The sequence below is a fragment of the Cetorhinus maximus genome, chromosome 3, assembly GCF_964194155.1.
Source record: "Cetorhinus maximus chromosome 3, sCetMax3.hap1.1, whole genome shotgun sequence".
In the NCBI taxonomy this organism is placed as follows: domain Eukaryota; kingdom Metazoa; phylum Chordata; class Chondrichthyes; order Lamniformes; family Cetorhinidae; genus Cetorhinus; species Cetorhinus maximus.
Window position 1 is genome coordinate 140,190,174 of NC_135881.1, and position 20,457 is coordinate 140,210,630.

The 20,457-nt window shown below is 44.4% G+C and overlaps 1 protein-coding gene across 5 annotated transcripts in view; it reads left to right on the forward strand.

Moving 5' to 3' along the window:
* The window catches only part of LOC144678938 (sodium bicarbonate cotransporter 3-like), a 233,759-nt gene that overhangs the window by 177,136 nt on the left and 36,166 nt on the right, over nt 1-20,457 (forward strand). For all 5 annotated transcript variants that reach the window (XM_078539052.1, XM_078539048.1, XM_078539049.1 and 2 more), the window contains 2 exons: nt 747-908; nt 9,099-9,212. In XM_078539052.1, coding sequence (XP_078395178.1) covers nt 747-908; nt 9,099-9,212 — 276 coding nt within the window. The remainder of the gene's footprint in view (nt 1-746; nt 909-9,098; nt 9,213-20,457) is intronic.

Sequence of the window (20,457 nt, forward strand, 5' to 3'; positions counted from 1 at the left end):
TTTAGGTAAAAATTCAAGGGTCGACTTTTACATAAAATAATATTTGAAGGGTTGACATGCATGTTTGACTTGGGCCCACAAATCCTGTACAAGGATTTGCTGGTCTATCTAGATGAGTGCATTGATTGGCCAGCTGCCCCTGACCTGTTGCTATGACATGGAGAGATGTAGCCTGGCGAGGTCCAGTCTGCTGCAATCAGACAGTTTGTGTTGTTTAGTTCTGAGCTCATGCAGCAGGGTGAGATTGGCAGATTGTTCCTCAGGAAGGTCAATGCTTTGGGCTGTCTGTGATGCCAATGCTAGCACAGTATCAGTTTAAGCAGCTGGCAGACAAGCAGGTTGACACCAGGGCTTTCCTGGACAACATCTCCCACCTGCTGTCTTTTTTTGGTGTGCCGGCGTGGAGTGGGGCTGCTGATTGCTTTGATCCCTGAAAACTAAGGCCGACCGATACATGAGCTATGTATGAACGGTTACAAACTTTTAAGCCAAGAATCATAAGTTGAACTTTACATGAGATTGACTTTACATGGGTATATACAGTATGTCAACCCAATATCATCTGGCTTAGTTTTTATTCTCCCTCAGGAAGTATTGACTCTTAATATTGCCTTCATATGTGTTAAAAGTGTATTATATAGAAATTGCAGTGATTAATTCTTTGAATGTTGTGGAAATGTTTTTCTTCAGTTTCTCTCAATCAATGACATATTTATAACATATATTTAATTTGTGCTCTTTCTTAGAATTGTCAGAGATATGGTGGGATGTTTGTTGGACCAGCCTGTGGACAACATGGGCCCTATGTTCCTGATGTTCTCTTCTGGTCAATCATTTTATTCTTTGCAACATTTTTTCTCTGCTCCTTTCTGAAACAATTCAAAACCAAACGTTATTTCCCAACAAAGGTAAAGTAAGAAGTAATACGTCCTGTGTTTCAATGTGGAAGATCTTATCAGTTAGAATCTGTCTCTTTCATCCACTTCTGTATTTAAATATGCTGTTGCCTTTTTAATTTTTGGTCATCTTTCCTGCAGCTACACAATTAAATCTCTCCATTAAGATTTCCATCCCTGCCACAGCATGAAATGGATCTAACCAATGTCACAAATGATAATCTCTGTGACTGACTGTGAAGCATTATCCTTCTTCACACTCTGCAGCTGTTATAGATAACCATGCCATTCTCCCCCAATTCCTTTTCCTTTTTGTCATCTTATCTTGGTTTCACTCTTGCCTATCCAGCTGAAGCCAGAGCATCTCTGGCAATGCGCTCTTTTCCTGATCTTAGTGTCCCTGAAGTATTTGTTTTTGTTCCCTCCTCTTCCTTGTTGATGCTTTGCTCCTAGGTGGCAAGATCCACAGACATGGGGCGAGGTTCCTCATGTACGCTGATGATGACACAGCTGTCCTTACAGCCCTTCCGCCCCTTCTGTACTGCTTATCCAATGACGATGAGCTACAACTTCATCCAATTAAACATCGGGAAGGCCTGCTACTAACTTGCAGTTTCTGTTACTGTCTCAAGCTCAACCAGGCTGCTCGCAATCCTGGGACCTTCTTGACCCCAAACTAAGTTTCCAATCCTCTATACTTTTCATGGCAAAAGCTGTTGACCGCCACCTCCAGAACATTGCTGGTTTCCTCCACTGCCAATGAAACCCTCACTCATGCTGTCCTTGTTGATTTGGTCCGTTAAAGCATCAAGTTTAAAAATTTTCATCCAAGTATTTGCATCTTTGCTGCCTTGAACCTTCCTGACCAGATTATGTGATTAATCCATGCCTGTTAATTCAAATGTAGGCATAACCCAAGCTTCATGCTGCCTGCCTATTTAAATGCGCAGCATGCAACCTGCACTAAGCATGCTGTTGTGGCTTTGCAGGGGGCGCAGAAAATGTGAAAGGCGAATATGACTTCAGGTTAACTTTCCCTACATAAAGGCAGCTTGCTCCTCTGAAAAGGCAGGTGTATTTTAACTGGTGTAGGTGCTTGAAGTCATTCTCACGATGTGCTTCTCCTGAGAAAAAGACAAGAATGACATCACGGTGGACAGCATACTGCAAGATTTTCCAGTGCGCTGGATGCCTTAGTTTAGGAAAGGACAGGAGGAGAAAGGTTCCCACAGGGGAACCGAGGGGCCCTCCAGACAGATACTTCGAAGGCATTGTGACGAGATAGCCATCGTGGTCATGGCAGCAGCCCAGCCTGAGTACTTGGATGCAGTGTTATAGGATGTTCAGTGACCTCATGTGAATGGTCAAGGTGAGTGAATGCATCTTCAAATGCCAAATGCTTACAACTGAACTGCTAGTCTCATGCACTACTTAAGGCCAGATCCCCCTTCACTTAAATACCAACAATCTCTATCCGCCACATTCATTGCTTCACCTTGCCCTCATGCTCTTAGACCTTATAAGCCTCACACCAACATCTTGTAGTTTGCGCATACTGCCTGCTATTCTACCATGACAGCCACATCCTGCTCTCTCGCGCTCTCACTCTCTCGCTCTCTCGCTCGCAGGATAAGGTGGCACATAACTAGCAGGGGGCAACCATAGTTGCATTTCCTAATGCTGCTGGAGGAGGTTGTGCCCGTCGTCACTGGAGTGACCATGACCGAGAATGTGGCCAGCAGCAGGACTGAGTATCAAAGTTGAGCTCATACCTAATATTCCTTCTCTCATCCCACTTCCCCTTACCTTATTTACAAGCTGCAGGCAATCTAAGCGTGAGCCTTTTGGTTTCTCGCTTCCTCTCACCATACCCTTGTGCCTTTCTCCTTTTATGTACACAAGAACTGCCACCTGGTCAGGCATTGGTGGAAGAGCAGGAAAATCGTGATGAAGATGAAACGCTATCATTTGCTTTCACATGCGCAGCCGCCAGCTCAGATACTGACCCTGTGGGCCAGGTTTTTGTGGATTCAGACTGACTCCAAAGACCTTTAAAAATGGCGGTCCGGGCCCTGATGTGGAAGTCCCGTCCCCATTTCCGACATCCCTATTTTGCCAGCAGAGGAAAAGAAGCGGAGTATGAAGGCGAGAAAATCAAACTCAGCAGTGCTGAGTTCAAATAAACACCATTTTTGCTGTTCCAAGGGCCTTAACCCACAGTGTGGAAGTCACAAATTTATGGAGTAAACATAAACGATCTTAAAGGGTGCATAGGGCCTGTTTAAGTGTCATGATCTGAAATTATTTAAATTCCCAGCCCTTTAAACATGAAAAATACCCAGGCTGCAGCTATCAGTTTTTAAAGAAAAGCACTGGTTGCTGGACTGTTTTGATTGACAAGATCATTTGGTGTAGCTTAGAAAAAAACATTAGGCATCTGTTCTTGCAGTTTCATTTGTTGATATTTCCCAAGGGCTGTTATTCCAGCTGAGCCCATTATGAATGCTTGGCTGAGTTTGAAAAACTTCAAAACCACCTATCCGGCAGGGGGGTCAGCATTCACATTTTGACATTTTAAAGAGGTTATAAGCTATCTTTGATACTGAATATAAGTTTGTTTATTTTTATAACAGATTGACTATTTATGGAGATTTTAAATCTTTGAATGGGTTTCATGAATGAGATTTTTTTTCCGAATATAGTCTGAGCTCCATTAGATCATTAGAAGTTCATTTTCTTTTCGTCTCCATGTGGCTTCTGAGGTTTGCCCATAGATAATACTAGGTGAATGACTATGCTGGTGGCTTGCTGGGGGGGTTATGAGGGTACAAGGAGGGAGAGGGCAGTGGGGGCATTAATTGGCATGGAGAGAACAAGGGGAGTAGGTGGGGGTGTAAGGGGTGAGAGCTAGATAACCTAATAACAGCTTTTAAAAGAGCTGGAATGAACAGAGATGGGCCCTCTAAGCAGCCTACCTTGACACCCCCCCCCCCCCGCCCCCAACCGCCTGTCCGATCTGCTTTCGGCTCGATTCTACTCTCACTTCCCCGTGGTGAAAATTACATGTGACGGGGCCTTTTTTATACCGAATCGGGAGGTTTTCCAAAGGTAGAAAAATTTGCTCTGTTACTTTCGCAGCCAGCTTAGAGGCGAAATCTCCACATGGTGAGAGACCAAACACTAGTGGCTTGCAATTGGGGCAGGGAAAACGGTCAGTCAGGTGCCAACATGCTACACAGTGAGGTCAGACATTAGCTCTACTCCTCATGACTTTGGGCAGTGTATAGAAAAAGGCTGAAGGGAATGCACATAGCAATTCTTAGTGCATTGGCAGGCCTACTAGAAAGCCTGTAGAAAACATATGGAAGAATTTGACACTAACCTTGCATATAGTTTTGTTAGAGCTTGGAGCCCATAATTTCCAGGATAGAATTGGTGGCCAACTCCATAATCACATTTGTGAACATAACCATTATGCAGCATCTTCTATTTGAGGTCTCAGCTTCCACTGAATCACAAGCAGAATCCAGCCAGCGTATGGGTGCTGCAGTAGAAGCTGAGAATGAAGACATGCAGATTCAGACTGCTTCAATGCTGTCATCATGGCTGCAAATACCAGTTTTCAAAGGGATTGCAATGTCTCATTTCAGCCCAGCAGTCTGGACAAATTACTGGAAGTGGCAGTTGTGCTACGGAACACAAACATGCTGCCCTCTCAGCATGATAGCTTTCATCCTCCCAGCACCACCACTCTGTGTCCTTATTACTGTCAGCCATCCAGCCTAGACTGATGTCATGCTGAGATGGTGCTGTCTGAAGCAGGGACTTGTAGGGCCAGAGGTGTGCAAGGTGGTTCTGCCACGCTCCCCCATTGAAAGCCTTCCGACAGCCATGTTGCAGCCACAGGCTAGCACTACATAGGAGCATGAGGAGAGCCAAAGGCACTGGAAGACAGACATTAAGGGAATTCATAAGGATGTTCAGTTGACTTTTGTATGGATTGTTGGATGGTTTGATAAAGTTGATTTGTAAATTTGTTTTGTGGTTGCTTTTATTTTTGTGTTGTGGTCAAGAGAAAGCTGTGATGGTCAGTACCAGAGGGAAGGTAAGATGTGGAACTGTTGATTGCAAATTGGGGTTACATTAGTACTGCAGTCGGATGAGCCGATCATGGACAGTCTGATTTGAATGCAGCTATCTTGGTTGCCTGCTCCTTCCTTCCTCCTCCCCCTCCTTCCTCCACACCCTCAGCTGGTTACTATATACCTGGTGGCAAGGACTTATGTTGGCAAGGTTGTGCAGGGTGCAGCAGATCGTGATGAATCATGAAATGCATCCTGGCAAGTACTACAGGGCTCATCCTGAGTGTTGAGGTAGCAGATGGGTTGTTTATGCGCTTCAGTGATGTGATCATTGACAAAAACATTTTACGTGACGGCATGGCTCTTATATGAATGTTGTCCACATGTGCGTGGGTTGCACACTGGAATCAGGTGGTCAGCGGATAGCCCTTGTCATCCCCTGGTTTCTTGTGATGGCTGAAATGCTGATGATTTAATGGACTGGTGCAGAATAAAGGCATCACGATAGCTGCCAGGATACTGGCCATTGACTTGAATGATACGCTAAGTATGGTAGCACACCAGCTGGACATTGAGCGAGAGGAACCCTTTCCATTTGAGTTACATTTCTGATTTTGCATGAAGTGCCTGTAAATTGATATGTGTGATCAATGACACCCTGCATCATGGGGAAGTCCGCTATCCTGCAAAAGTAGTGTATTCACTCTCGAAAGAGACAGTGCAATATGCTGCCCTTCATTTGCATGCAGGGGTGTCCCTTATACAGCAATGGATGCGAATTGTGAAATGTTGGAGATGTAATTTCTTCCAGCATGGAAAGAGCCCAGTGTGAAGCTGTTAATGGCTGCATCACTTTTATAGCCACTGACAATGCTGTTCAAACCTTGCTGTGGTCTGCCTGCAAACGTGGCATATTTCTGTGAGCATCTCCTTGGCGACCATATAACTTCACGTGTCCAATGGAGGCTAGGATCTTCTCCACAACATGGGAGGAAAAGGGTAAGCATTTCTACGTGCTATTTGAGATAGTAGAAATGCTCCCCATCTTCCTGAGAACCCTTTTTCCCCCTCTTCCCTCTTTGAGCAACTTGTCCTCCCCTGTGTTGCCTCTGCTCATTTTCCCCCTCATGCTGTAGGCCAAGGGACATAGAATCTATAGCATTCATGACTGATGAGCAGAATTCTTGAAGTGAGGACCAAAGCCTTCAATCACAACACTATTTCCTGTATAGTTCACCACCTTAGTGTAAACCATCAAACATTTCTCAGTAGAAGCCAGCAGAAATCAATCATCAGAGAGTCTGAAAGTTTAATCCTTTAAATGACCCTAGTGGGGGTAGTCTTTCCTGTTGCTGAATGCATGTTCAGCTCTACAAGTTTAAGAGAGGGCATTAGCTGGCACGTTGAGGTCAAAAATGGTGCCACTGGTGTCAAATCAGCATTATGCACAGTCATGGTTTACATACTTTTGATGGTGCTCCTAACTTTTGTGCTAAAGAGTTGCCCAAAATTATGATGGCCAGTACCATGAGTGTGTGGCATGGGTTACACTCGGAGACAAATCAACACCAGTAAAGCTGAAAAATGGGTGCTACCAATCAAACTTTGCAGCAATTAACTGTATAACTTCTGTCTCTCCCCCTTCATGTGCTCCAGATGTTCCATTCCTGTCTTCCCTCTCCCCTTCACCTACCATTGGTAGTCATGCTCTTTTCACCTTACTGTTTTTATGCTTTTTCCTTTTTTACTTTTTGCTCCTTCCTGTACTGCACATCCTTTATAACAGTGTATCAGGTTTGTCACTTTGCGTTCTAGATTAACTAAAGTGAATTTTGTGTAATTGTGCCAATTGTTAGAATAATTTCACTCAAGACTGAAGTTTTCTTTTACAAAATGGAAGCAGTTGGCATGATCTGGACATTTGGATGCTAACCTGGGACTTTTTTTGAAAAGGCCATAAGTTCATCTTGGAACTGTGAACAAGCAGGCCCCTTCCAAAAAATCACCTGACCTATATGGTACTTGAGAAGGACTTGTTTTGTTTGTGTTGAGCTGCAAAGCGCATTAATTAATGAAGCTGGGAGACATAAAAGGCAATCACATGGGAGAGACGAAACAAAAGCTTAAGTTATGAACTTGCTGGTTTTGAAGGCAGTTTTTGTTGGAGAACAAACTGAGGAAAGAAGGTTCCCTCTCTCTACCTTGCATAAAATTGTGTGTGGCTATCAACCTGCAGTCAGAGAACCCTCAAATGAGTGTAACCTGTCAGCATTTGGACCTGCAAAGCTGGACAGTTGGTGGGAACTTCCAGGCATCTACTGGGACAAGTCTTCACTCAAGGGAACTCCAGGTCGGCAGCGTTAAGACCTTGCAGACTTTCCTTTATTTTATAGCCCCCATCCTCTCAAGCTCATCTCTGCAGAGAGACTCTATCTGTTTGTCCTTGGTGTGCGAGTGCGCTGGGGGAATATAGGAAGAGGTAGATGGTTATCCTTCCCAATTACAATTATATGTTAACCTGTGCTTGCAACTTGTTGAAAGACGTTTTGTTTTAAAAGTAAATTAATTATGCTGAATTTTTGAAGGATGCCTGGGTAGAGTCTCTTCTGGGCACTAGAGGTATAGGTACATAATTGGCCATTTTGGTGAGAAAATCAAACATTTAAATTAATGGCAAAGGAGTAGTGGGGCTTGATAATTCGCACACCCCTCTCATCCTGATTGTAGCACAATCTCCTGTCATACAGGGACGATACCAGATTTTATTTCACTAATGCAGTTACATTGTAATATATAATTGTGCAAAGTCATTAGTCTCTCCTGAAGTAATAGTGGGGAGCAATTGCAGCATTATTTGCTAAGAGGTAAAGGGTAGTATACATGAGAGCAATACATTATATTGTCCTTCAGTTATTTTCCTGCTGGAGATAATAGGCTAATAGGGAAAAGATTGAATTATCTACTTGTACCAGAATTCTTCGCCCCTCAAATCCATCACCGTTTTCTTTTTAAAATACGTAGGCGGGGATAGATTGACCTTATTTTCTTAGTTTTCACTTTTTAAAATGGTCCATATAACTTCAAGTGTCCAATGGAGGCTAGGATCTTCTCCACAGCATGGGAGGAAAAGGGTAAGCATTTCTACATGCTATTTGAGAAGCAGCAGTCAATTAAACAATGGCAAACAGTGAGATCATGTGCCCTTTCTTTGATTTAGTTCATAGATGCTTTTAGGATATAATTGGCAGAGGTGGCAAAAAGGGTATGAGGAAGAGATGAGCTTTCTCGCTTGACTAGCACTGTGGGGGTAGTGGAGAATTTACACCCAAAAACATGGGTACAGGGAATAAGGGCAGATCAAGTTGCCTCATTTTTACAATTGGCTTTTGAATAAGTCCTCTTAAAGGGGACAGGGAGGGATGAATGCAACTGGCACAGGGAGTAATAGTAGCCAAGTTCGCAGACAGTGGTGTGGATGGGGACGAGACCATGATTAGGAAGCAATGCAAGTGGTTGTGGGGTTGGGAAGAGCGCTATGGCTCCACTTTCGGTTAAGCACTTCTAACAGATTACTTTGTTGGAGGTGGCCTGCAGTGTCACTAAGTACTGCCTCTTACGCCATTTGAAATCCTGGTTTTATGAATGCAGTTGGTGCTGGCTGCCACAGGACATATCAGTATTGCAGAAGGAGTCTCAAGCAATTGGTATATGAAAACAAGTAAGGGCCTAATGCCTGTTTAAGCTCCTGGGCACTTTCTTTTGTCTATCAATATGGCAGGAAGTGCACTTTTAGCTCATAATTAATGTCGCTTCCTGCCCATCATATTGGATGCTTGGTTGGCCATTTACCATCGGAGAACTGGTCCAGCACCATTGAATTTGTAGGCCAGAGTTTTTTATCCTTTGAGCAGGATGTTTAGTTTAATATTGTCAAGTTGCTGACTCCAATAAAGGAATTACTTTGCTATTTGACTTCCATTACTGCTGCCAATGCCCTCAGTGGAAAGTAACTAATAGTTACGCAAGTGTTTGCAGCTCTTATTTAGTTTGGTTGGCTAATTAGAAAATTTAAAACACTTGCAGCAATGTATTTAGCAAATTTTGTTTGTTGAAATTGTAGGTGAGAGCCATCATCAGCGATTTTGCTGTGTTTCTTACCATACTTATTATGGTACTGATTGACTTCCTTGTCGGAGTCCCTTCGCCGAAGCTTAAAGTGCCTGACAAGTTTGAGGTAAGAATTTTGTGTTTCTTCACTATTATGAGACTCCCTTAATATGCTCATTTGCTTAAGTCATACTTTATTTTAGAAATTTATTATACATTGATTTTTTAAAAATGAATAACCTGTGCATTATTAAGCATTGTATTTTCAATGTTGGTATCTTAAATACTCTTGAAGTTGTTGCAGAGTCAGGAATTTGGTGAGAGCGTGATGGAAGTGCTTTTTTACCTCAGGTAATGGTATTGATTCATGTAAGTTTCAGGCAATAAGTACTTGAGATGTTTGTGCAGTGCTTAGTGCAAGTTAGTGTGAAGAAAACAAAGCTTTCAACAGAAAGCTTTCAACATTTTAGACTAACATACTGCAGAGCAAGTTGTGTACCTGACTGCAGTATTTTAGAGTTTGTGGACTGTGAGACTGTTCTGAGCCAATAAGTCTGCAGTGGATGATTCCATCTCCAGTACTTCAGCTCAGTGTCATTGAGTTGGAATATGAGAAGGAGACACTCAGGCTTGCAAAGGAGAGAAGGCAGGATCTGGACCGTTTGCTCCAAATTTCTGTCACAAGTCCAATGCTGGTTTAGAACAGGGTTGATCGGATGGTTGGTGTGCAGTGTAAAAGGAAGCCAGGTGAAATAGAGAATGAGATTCTGCACAAATTGATCCTATCCTACAGGCACGGTGTACTTGCTGCTTGTTAGGATAAGCATAAAAAACTCAAAGAAGGATAGCCAGAATGCAGAGCATGGCGGCTGTCTAGAAGAGTTGGGGGTGGGTAGGAACGTAGGATATAGGAGCAGGAGTAAGCCTTCTGGCCCCTCAAGCCTGCTCCGCCACTCAGTTAGATCATGGTTGATCTTCCACCTCAACGCCATTCACCCACACTATCCACGTATCCCTTGATACCTTTAATATCTAGAAACTTATAATTCTTTGTCTTGAATATACTCAATGACTGTGCCTCCATAAGCCTCTGGGTAGAGAATTCCAAAGATTCACCATCCTCTGACTGAAGAAATTCTTCCTCATCTCAATCCTAAATGGCCTACCTAATTCTGAGACTGTGTCCCTTGGTTCTAGACTCCCCCCCCCCCACCCCCGCCCCAACTCAAGAGAAACAACCTTGCTGCACCTACCCTGTCGTGCCCTGTAAGAATGTTATATGCTTTATATGGTTGACGAGGGCAAGGCCATTGACGCGGTGTATATGGACTTCCAAAAGACGTTCGATACAGTGCCACACAACAGACTTGTGAGGAAAGTTATAGGCCATGGAATAAAAGGGACAGTAGCAACGTGGATACAACATTGGCTGAGGGATGGAAAACAGAAAGTAATGGTTAATCGGTATTTTTCAGGCTGGAAGAAGATTTGTAGTGGAGTTTCCCAGGGGTCGGTATTGGAACCCTTGCTTTTCCTGATATATATAAATGATCTAGATCTTGGTGTGCAGGAGACAATTTCAAATTTTTTGGGTGACACAAAACTTGGGAGAATTGTAAACTGTGAGGAGGACTGTGTAGAACTTCAAAAGGACATTAACACATTGGTGGAGTGGGCAGATAAGTGGCGGGTGAATTTCAATGTGGAGAAGTGTGAGGTGACACACTTTGGTACAAAGAACATGGAGAAACAGTATAAAATAAAGGGTACTACTCTGAAGGGTGTGCAGGAGCAGAGAGACCTGGGTATATATGTGCATAAGTCATTAAAGGTGGCAGGGGTGGTAGAGAGAGCTGTTTCTAAAGCATATAGTATTCTAGGCTTCATCAATAGGGGCATAGAGTACAAGAGCAGGGGGGTTATGATGAACTTATATAAGACACTGGTTAGACCTCAGCTGGAGTATTGTGTACAGTCTGGGTGCCTCACTATAGGAAGGATGTGAATGCATTGGAGAGAGTGTAGAAGAGGTTTACGAGAATGGTTCCAGGGTTGAGACACTTCAGTTATGAGGAAAGATTGGAGAAGTTGGGACTGTTTTCCTTGGAGAGGAGAAGGCTAAGGGATGGAAAACAGAGAGTAATGGTTAATCGGTATTTTTCAGGCTAGAAGAAGATTTGTAGTGGAGTTTCCCAGGGGTTGGTAGATAGAACTTGATAGAAGTTTTCAAAATCATGAGGGGTCTGGACAGAGTAGATAGGAAGAAACTGTTCCTGTTCATAAATGAATCAAGAACTAGAGGGCACTGTTTTAAAGCGTTTTGCAAAAGAAGCAAATGCGAGGTGAGAAGAAACTTTTCCTCACGGTGAGTAGTTAGGGTTTGGAATGCACTGCCTGGAAGTGTGAAGGAGGCAGGTTCAATTGAAGCATTCAAGAGGGCATTGGATGATTATTTAAATAGAAACAATGTGCAAGGTTATGGGGAAAGGGCAGGAGATTGGCACTAAGTTAAAATGCTCAGAGCCAGTGCAGACATGATGGGCTGAATGACCCCCTCCTACACCTTAACAATTCTGAGATTCAATTCGATCACCTCTCATTGTTCTAAACTCTAGAGCAGGCTTGTCCAACCATTTCACTTGGTGGGTGGGTGGTGGGGACAGGTGGGAGATGCATGTTTCCAATTTTTTTTCCTCACTCAAGGGGCTAATGAGCAAATTTCAGAAAGATAAGGTGTGACACAACATTGAACGGAATTTCAGGAAAAAAGTTGAGGTAATAAGAAAAAGAACTTGCAAAAATACAGCAATGTAATAGCAATAAACTTCTATGTTTTTAAAAAAAAGTAATTAATAAAAATGAACATTAGAGTGTAAGAGGGTCAGAGTGTGTGTGTGTGTCAGGCTCACTCCCAGTCTCGGTGGGTATGGTGTGTGGGGACGAGGTTGAGTGAGAAACCTGAGGCTGGGAGTAAGGCAGACACTTGCTCACATGTTCTCTCTCCCTCTCTCACTCCCACAGACACTCACTCTCCCATCCACTTGTGCACGCGCACACACCTGCACACTCACCCCCCCCCCCCGCCCTCTGTGCCTCTTTTTCCCCCCTCCCTGTCCTCTCTGTCCCCCTCTGGGGGAAGTGTTGCCTTACTGATAAAGGATGAAATCACTTCAATGATTAGAAGATATGACTAAGGGTCAGCAAGTAGTGGAGGCTTTAAGGGTAAAGTTAAGAAATAGAAAAGCTTTTAAAACTGTAGCGAGGTGTGTATATATATATATATATAGTCCCCCCCCCCGGGTGCAGTTGTGAAGTGGTAGATTGTATAAATGCAGACTTTAGGCAAACATGTAGCAAAGTTAGAATGGTTTTAATGAGGGATTTTAACTTTTATATAAGTTGAAATGAGGATTTTGCTGCAAGGCGACCTGGAAGGCCTAATTCTCTCCTGTGCTGAGCGCAGTATCACCTGTTCTTTGACGGTGACTCGCATCTAGGCCTTTGATATTTATTTGTGCTGATGCCATCCTGAGCCATTTTCTTGGCTATTTTCAGTGATGGTTTGCTATTGCCTTCCACTGAGGTGTCAGTTTAGCTGCCAACAACCATTGCAACAGGTAGTACTGGGCTACAGTAATACCAGTAACAGACCTCGCACGTCTACAATGCTGTAGAAGATGGAAGAAAGGAGAAAATGGAAGAAGACCAATACTGAAGAAGGCAAGCTGAAATACAGACATTTGAATAACGAGCTAAGAGGAGAAACAGAAAAGACAGAGAGCAATGGTTAAAAGAGCAATGTGATATTTTTGATGAATTGGATCGACACGCAAGGGCAGGCCTTATGTTTACAAGAGCGAAGGAAATTAATGGCACTCAGCATAAAAGACTGAAAACAACAGCAATGGCGAGTAAGGAAGGTGTTTTATTAACAAACCTTAATGAAATAAGAAAAGGATGGAAGCATGTTGAAGAACTATATGCAAAAAATGAAAAACCTGAAACGGTTGAGCTAGAAGAAAGTAATGTTGACATCGATTTCATTGGACCAGAAATACTACAGTGAGATAAGAGCAACAATAAATGACATAAAAATTGGAAGTGTGTCTGGAATAGATGAAATACCTACAGAGTTTATTAAAAACATGGGAAAGAACTTAACATTAATTTAAGCTGCACAAAGATATGTACCTATCAGGAGAATGGCCAGAGCACTTCATGCAGGCAATAATGATCACCCTAAGAAATCAAAGGCATGCTGTTGTTCTGACTTTTGTAAATTAGTATTATTGCGAATGCATCGAAAGTTGTGTTGAGTGTGAGTGAGAAGGCGTAGGACAGCATCAGAGATGACCAGTTTGAATCCCAGGGAGGAAGGGGGGCAAGAGAAGCAATTAGCATTATAAGATTAATAAGTGAATACAGTTTAACTTTTGGACAGGAAGAATATGTTTGGTTTTTCAAAATCTATAAAACATTCAATCAGATTGACTGGATTAAGCTCTTGATGGTGCTAAAAGACATTGGAGTAGGCTGTAGATAAATGACTCACAAGAAATCTGTACATGGGGCAAACAGCGACAGTGAGAGTAACCAACGGAACCATGTGTAATTGAAAGAGGAGTTTGATAAAGGTATTGTAGTCCTCTTCAGTGTCTATGCAGAAGCAATGATCAACAAAGTGTTTGAAGACACACAATCTGGCATTAAGATTTGTGGGAGTAGAGGAGAGAATGGGCACATCCGTTAGATTTGCAGATGAAGGATTACAAGAACTAGTAAATATATCATAACAGAAGGCATGAACTATGGAATGAAAGTGAATATTGGCAATATCAAAGTGGTACATATCTCAAAATTACTATGAAATATTCATACATTCATGGAAGAAAGAGAACTAGAACAGGTGCAAGAATTCAAGTATTTAGGAAGAATAATATCTGCAGATGGAAAATGCAACAAAAAAATAAGAACAAGGATTGTAATAGGAATTGCCATACTTGGTAAAAAGAGATGGGGCAGAATTTTACATTCAGCGTGCGGGAATGGGCTCGACACGCCGCAACGTAAAATGACACGCAATGATGTCAGGCGTGCGTCCCGACGTCCCCGCGCACCATCGCTTTATTTTGGAAGGCGGGCGCTATGAGGATGGAGGTGCGCCCGCAGTTAATTAATGGGCCAGTTAAGGCCCTTGAGGCCTTTGATTTTATGTGGCCCATGTGATTTTTTTTCAGGGCGCCACGCGGCACAACAGGCAAGTGGGTAGGCCACATTTTCAAAAACCTCACCCACAGGCAGGATAAGAGGGGTGAGTGGGCTCACTAATATGTGTTTGTTGTTAGTACTTTAGATTACAACTTACTGCTGCTTGATTGTGTGAACAGGACATCTTGATTTCGCTTCAGAGCTGCTTTGACAGAAATAACATGCTTCAGCTCAGGACTCCAGAGGAGTCAAAACACTTGGGGCTTTCCAGGTATCAGACAGCCTTCCCTTACCCTGAGAATGGGGATTGTGCTCTCTGCTGGAGGCACCTCCTCTGAGGTGGAAGAGAGGGCCAGAAGCGGGAGGAGGCCAGGTGTCCCTATTCAGACCTGTGGGAGAAGGGGTGCAGGAACAGGAAGTCCAAGGCGGAAGGGGCCGCAGAAGACGCCACTATCCTGCTGTCAGGGTTTACAGGCAGCGATGCAGCTTGCTCAATATGTCTGAGGCGCAGTGCCGAAGGAGGTTCCATCTCTCAAGGGAGACCATGACCTCCATCTGTCAGATGATCGGCCCTGAGATCAGCGCCAACAGTGTAGGTGGACACCCCATGCTAGAGTTACTGAAGGTCACAGTGGCCCTCAACTTCTATGCCTCCAGCTCTTTCCAGGGGTCGGTAGGTGATCTCTGTGGAGTCTCCCAGTCAGCTCTCCGCAGTTGTGTCAAGCTGGTAACAAACGCTCTGTTCAGGTATGCATTGACTTTCATTCACTACTGCACGGACGAGGCCAGCCAGGCAGAGCGAGCCAGAGCCTTTGTCATGATTGCTAGGTTCCCCTGCATCCAGGGAGCAATCGACTGCACACACGGCCATCAAGGCGTCAGCGGGTGAGCCCGGTGCCTTCGTCAACAGGAAGGTCTTCCACTCCATGAACGTGCAGATAATGTGTGACCATAGGATGCAGATTCTGCAAGTCTGTGCAAGGTACCCAGGTAGCTCCAATGACACTTAAATCCTGAGACACTCCCAGGTGCTGAGGCTCTTCAGTGCTTCAGCCCCGTTGGATGGATGGCTGCTGGGTGACGAGGGCTATCCCCTCCAAAGGTGGCTTATGAGGCCCCTCCACCACCCAAGAACAGAGGCCAAGCAACAATAGGAGCCATGCCTCCATAAGGGCCGTGGTAGAGAGAACCATCGGTCTTCTCAAGATACGCTTCCGATGCCTTGACCGTTTAGGGGGCTCACTGCAGTACCATTTGCTTGGTGAACAACATGCACTATATGCCTTTTCAATAAAGTTCAATGACAAACAAGTCACTCATAAAATCATGGGTTACCCATCGCCTGCAGAACTAATGAAGTACTCAGAGGCTTGTTGAACACGAATACATTTAATGATGGGTGGTGCCTGGCATACATAAAACAAATTAAATGGAAAGGTGTTCTCCATCACACCTACTCATAACTAACTTAAAAGTGAGGGAAAAAAAATATCACCAGTGATAAGCCCGTGTTGTGCTTAAGGTGCTTTACGTTTGCGTTTATGGGTGCTACGTCTAGGTGCACCCGCCTCGCTGGCACTGGCACTGGAGACAGTCTGCTCACTCTGCTGTCCTGTTGGCCTTGATGACCTTGGCGGGCGTCCTCTGATGCACGAAGCCTATGCTGACCCCGTCTGAGAGGGAGCAGCAGTGGCACGGCTGGCATCTCCCCAGTTGCTGCAGCCTCATTGGATGCCATGGTCACGGGCAGAGGGGCGGAGGAGCTGCTTCCCTCATCCGGAGCACCCTGAGAGGAGCCCTCAGAGATGACAAGCAGTTCTTGTGCCAATGTGAGGTCACTTTGGAACTCCCTGCTCACCATTGATGGATGGGCACCTAGCTGGGATACTGGATGCCCAATCCATCTCCCATAGTGACTATCTGAGGTCATTGCCAGTGTGAAGGCTTGCAGGTCCGAGCACATCCCCAGGAATCCCTGATGGAGCTCCTGGAGGAGCTTCTCCATGAGAATCGCCACTCCATGGAGAAGGCAGTGCGCTCGGCCATGAGGGTCATTGCATTGCTCATGCTCCGCATGGACTCCTCCGCAATGGAGACCATGGCACGCATTCCCTCGTATCTCCGTCAGATCCTCCCGTACACCCTGCTGGACTTCCAGCATCTGCTGTCTTAGGGGTGACTCTAGAGGCACATCATCAGCCACCAACTGAGCATGTTCCTGGCCCCCAGTAGCCCTCCGACTGCTGGGGCCCTGGGCGCACTCTGCCTCCACCTGCACCTCAAGTGAGTGTGAAGTGCCCTCACCACTGTGCACCGAGACACTTTCTGCCGATCTAATGCCCACCGAGGTGCTGGTATCTGCGCTGGTGCCTGCTTGGCTGAAAGGGTGTGATGCTGGTGCATTTATATCGTTTGTGTCCTTTGGGGTGAGCGGCGGGCCTTGTGGCTCCTGATCCTGACAGGCTTCAGGTGAGCCTGAAAGGAAGAACAAGGACATGTCATTAGTTGAAGTCATTACACTGTTACTGTGCATGTCTGGCACCCGAATCAGATGCCCTCGTCTTTCCATTATCAATGAGATTCCCTGTTCGAGGCTCACATCAATATAGAGACAACAGTGGAATGGTTACAATTACAGACATCTTGACCTCAGTGCACTGCGCTCTTACCTCTCTGTGGCACCTCAACCTCACCGTGGCCAATTGACCTAGGCACATGGCGCCTCTCGAGACCCAGTGCCTCTTGCTCGTTTCTGGACAAGATTAGTGGGTGGGGCAGTCCTCTGCTAGTCCACAACCTTTTAGCATTGTTGTGGGATATCTTCTCCTGAAGTGACAGAGGAGCATTGATTAGTCCAGCCTGTACTGCATTGCCAATGCAGCCTGGTCAACCCCACATGAGGAATACTATGCAGTGCTCAGCTGATTCGTGACCCTGGAGCCGCAGGACACTCATTCCAAGCAGCCAGGGCTCACCCCCTTGCCCAGATACTGCCTCATTGACATTTGCCACTCACTCACACTCTAAGAATTCTGAGGTCCGGCAGGGAGGGGCATTCCTAACTGCTGTGCTATTTGACCCACGCCATCATGGTACTCACCCTTCCCGATCGCAGGAGATCATTGAACTGATTACGGCACTGCACCCATGTGCGCCTCACCGCATCATGGGAGCTGACCCTGGATGCCATCTCCTCCCAGGCATTTTTGGTGAGGTGGGGGCCCTATCTTTTCGTCTCTGGAGACAAGTACATCCCGGCATGCTGCCACCTCCTCCAGTGAGACGCTCGTCGGGAAGGTGCAGGGCTGACTGCCCCTTCGACTTGCCCTTCTGCTTGCTGTGTTCACCACTGACGTTTTGCATGACTGCAGCCCTCCGAGTCACTGGCAGCCTTCGTATGGCTGTCGTGGCCGCTTTTGAATCAGCCGCCGGGTTGCCATTGGACCTGGCGGACATTGAGCTCCCGCTCCTGCCCGTTCTTTCCCACTGATGCTGGAGTTGCCAGAGTTGCGTATTACGCTGGGCGGGTCTTAATTGTCCCGCCCGTGTAAAATGGCGGTGCCGAGCCGATCACTGGCGGCGGTTGGGCTCCCGACTGCCCCCGCCGAGCCCGCCCGATCAATGTAAAACCCTGGCCATGGTTGCTATCTGGAAAGCTGAATAAACAACTCAAGAAGCAACTTGTAAAGAGCTTGATTTGGAGTATTTTTGTTGTATGGATTTGAGAGTTAGATCTTATGGAAGGAGGAGACCAATTTGCTGAATACCTTTGGAATGTGGGTTTGGAGGAGAATGAAAATAACAAATGATGAAATGCTGAGGAAAGTGATTGAACAAAGAAATTTGCTGGAAGTAGTTAAGAAAAGGCAGACTGGGTGGGCACATCTTAAAAGGAAACTGATTTGTAAAACACATTATGGAGGGAAGATTTCAAGGAAGAATAGGAAGGAAGAGAATATCAAGATTAGATGGATTGAAAATTGAAGGAAATTATTGACAAATGAAAAGAAAGGCACAATATGGAGAGATAGGGAAAGACTACTGTGAGCCAACGACCTGCTTTTGGGCAGAGCACACATGGTGGTGATGGTGAAAGATTGAAATAAGCAGACTAGCAAATGTCAGATAGTGAATTTTCTAAGTGTTTCCAGAAGAGTTTTAATTCATTCATGGGATGTGGGCATCACTGGCTAGGCCAGCATTTATTGCCCATCCCTAATTGCCCTTGAGAAGGTGGTGGTGAGCTGCCTTCTTAACCGCTGTAGCCCATGTGGCGTAGGTACACCCACTGTGCTGTTAGGGAGGAGTTTCAGGATTTTTGACCCAGTGACAGTGAAGGAGCGGTGATAGATTTCCAAGTCAGGATGGTATGTGGTTTGGATGGGAACTTCCAGGTGGTGGTGTTCCTATGCATCTACTGTCCTTGTCCTTCTAGATGGTGGCAGTCGTGGGTTTGGAACATGCTGTCCTGGACAAACACGTCCTCGAACCAAGGAGGAGCCTCCTGATATTAGATTCATTTATGAGTAATGATAACCGATTTAGCTATGTCTAACAGTGCGTGAACATTTATTTAACAGTGATCATATGATAGAGTTCAACAGTGTTGGAAAGGGAAAACCATGAAACAGCTACTAAGATTCAAGATTTGGGTAAGGTTAACTTCAATGGGATGAAGCTGAGACTGTCTACAGTAAACTATACAAATCTGTTATGGATGAAATGGCACAGATTCCAGTGAATGTAAAAGATGCAGACAACCAAGGATGACAGAACAGATTGTGAGAGCTACAAAAAGGGGGTATGAAAGAAAACTTGCAAGGAATATCAAATGTTTTACAATTTTATTCAGAAAAAGAGGTCAGTAAGAAGCAATGTGGATTCCTTGAAAACTGGTAACAGTGATTTTGTGAATGAAAATAAGAAAATGGCTGAAATATTACTTTGCATTACTAAATAGTGGTGAGGATGAGGTCAGCATGCCAAATATCCAAAGGGAATTAATATTGAATCTGGGTCAGGAACTCACCAACATTAACAGAAATAGAATAACAGTATTGGAGAAAAAAAGGCACACGGTATGACAAATCCCTAGGACTGGGTAAGTTCTATGCCAGAGTTTTAATGGGAAGTTAGGTGAGAACATTGTAGATGGTATGAGAAACAGATGTTTTTAAAAAATGTTTTTGGGGAATATTGTGTTATTCTGTGAAAAAGGCTGTGCGTGTGTGTGTGATTTAATTAAGCTGAGCAGAGATTAATAGGAGACAGGTTGTCTACTGGGTTTAAAACATGAAAGGGATGGAGGTATTAAGTTTGAGGTACAAGTGAATAGGTTAGATCTAACATTTGTATTTTTAGATAAGTGGAGAGTTTGGTTGAATATTAGAGGGGAGTCAGAAGTAACCAGAAACATATATCACATTTTATTGACCCAAAAGCAAAGATAAAATGGAAACGTGAAAGATCTTATACTTGGAAGGATTTGAGTTTCAAAGAGATGTGAGAACAATGGAACTTGAGATGAAAGGGAAAAAAGGTATTTTAGTGTTGAGCTATTTTGAGCTGTAGCTGTTGAGCTGAAGCTGCTTGAGCTGTTGGGCTGTTGACCTGGAGCTGTGAGATGTAGCAGCTGGAGCTAAGGCTGAGAGAGGATGCAGTTTGAATCAGCCATCCTGTCAAGCCAGAAAAGTCTTGGGCTGCAAAAAGCAGCTTTATCCCGAAGTTTGGATTTTCACAGCAGAGTGGAAGAGAGTTATAGGTCATGTGGTATGCCTTTATTGAAGCTACAGCTTTTGCCTTGGGTAATGTAACTAGATTTTTTATAGTTAAACATCTGTAAGGGAGTGTTGCCTAGAAGGTGTTTACTTGTGGGTCTGACCAAGTAGAGAATCTTTTTGGGGAATGTTTTGTAAGACTAAGTTTATCGGTGTGCTTAAGTTTTCTTTTATTCTTGTTAATAAAACTTTTACTTTTAATTTTTAAAATCCACAAAGTGTTAACTGTTGAATTTTTCTCGATTTGGGAGTCATTCCTTTAGATTGAAAAATTGCAAAAGTGATAAAGGGAATTATAGATCAGTTAGCTTACTGCTGTTGGGAAATAATTAGAACCTATGATTAAGGATAAGATGACTGAACACCTTGAAAGCTTGTAGCTGATCA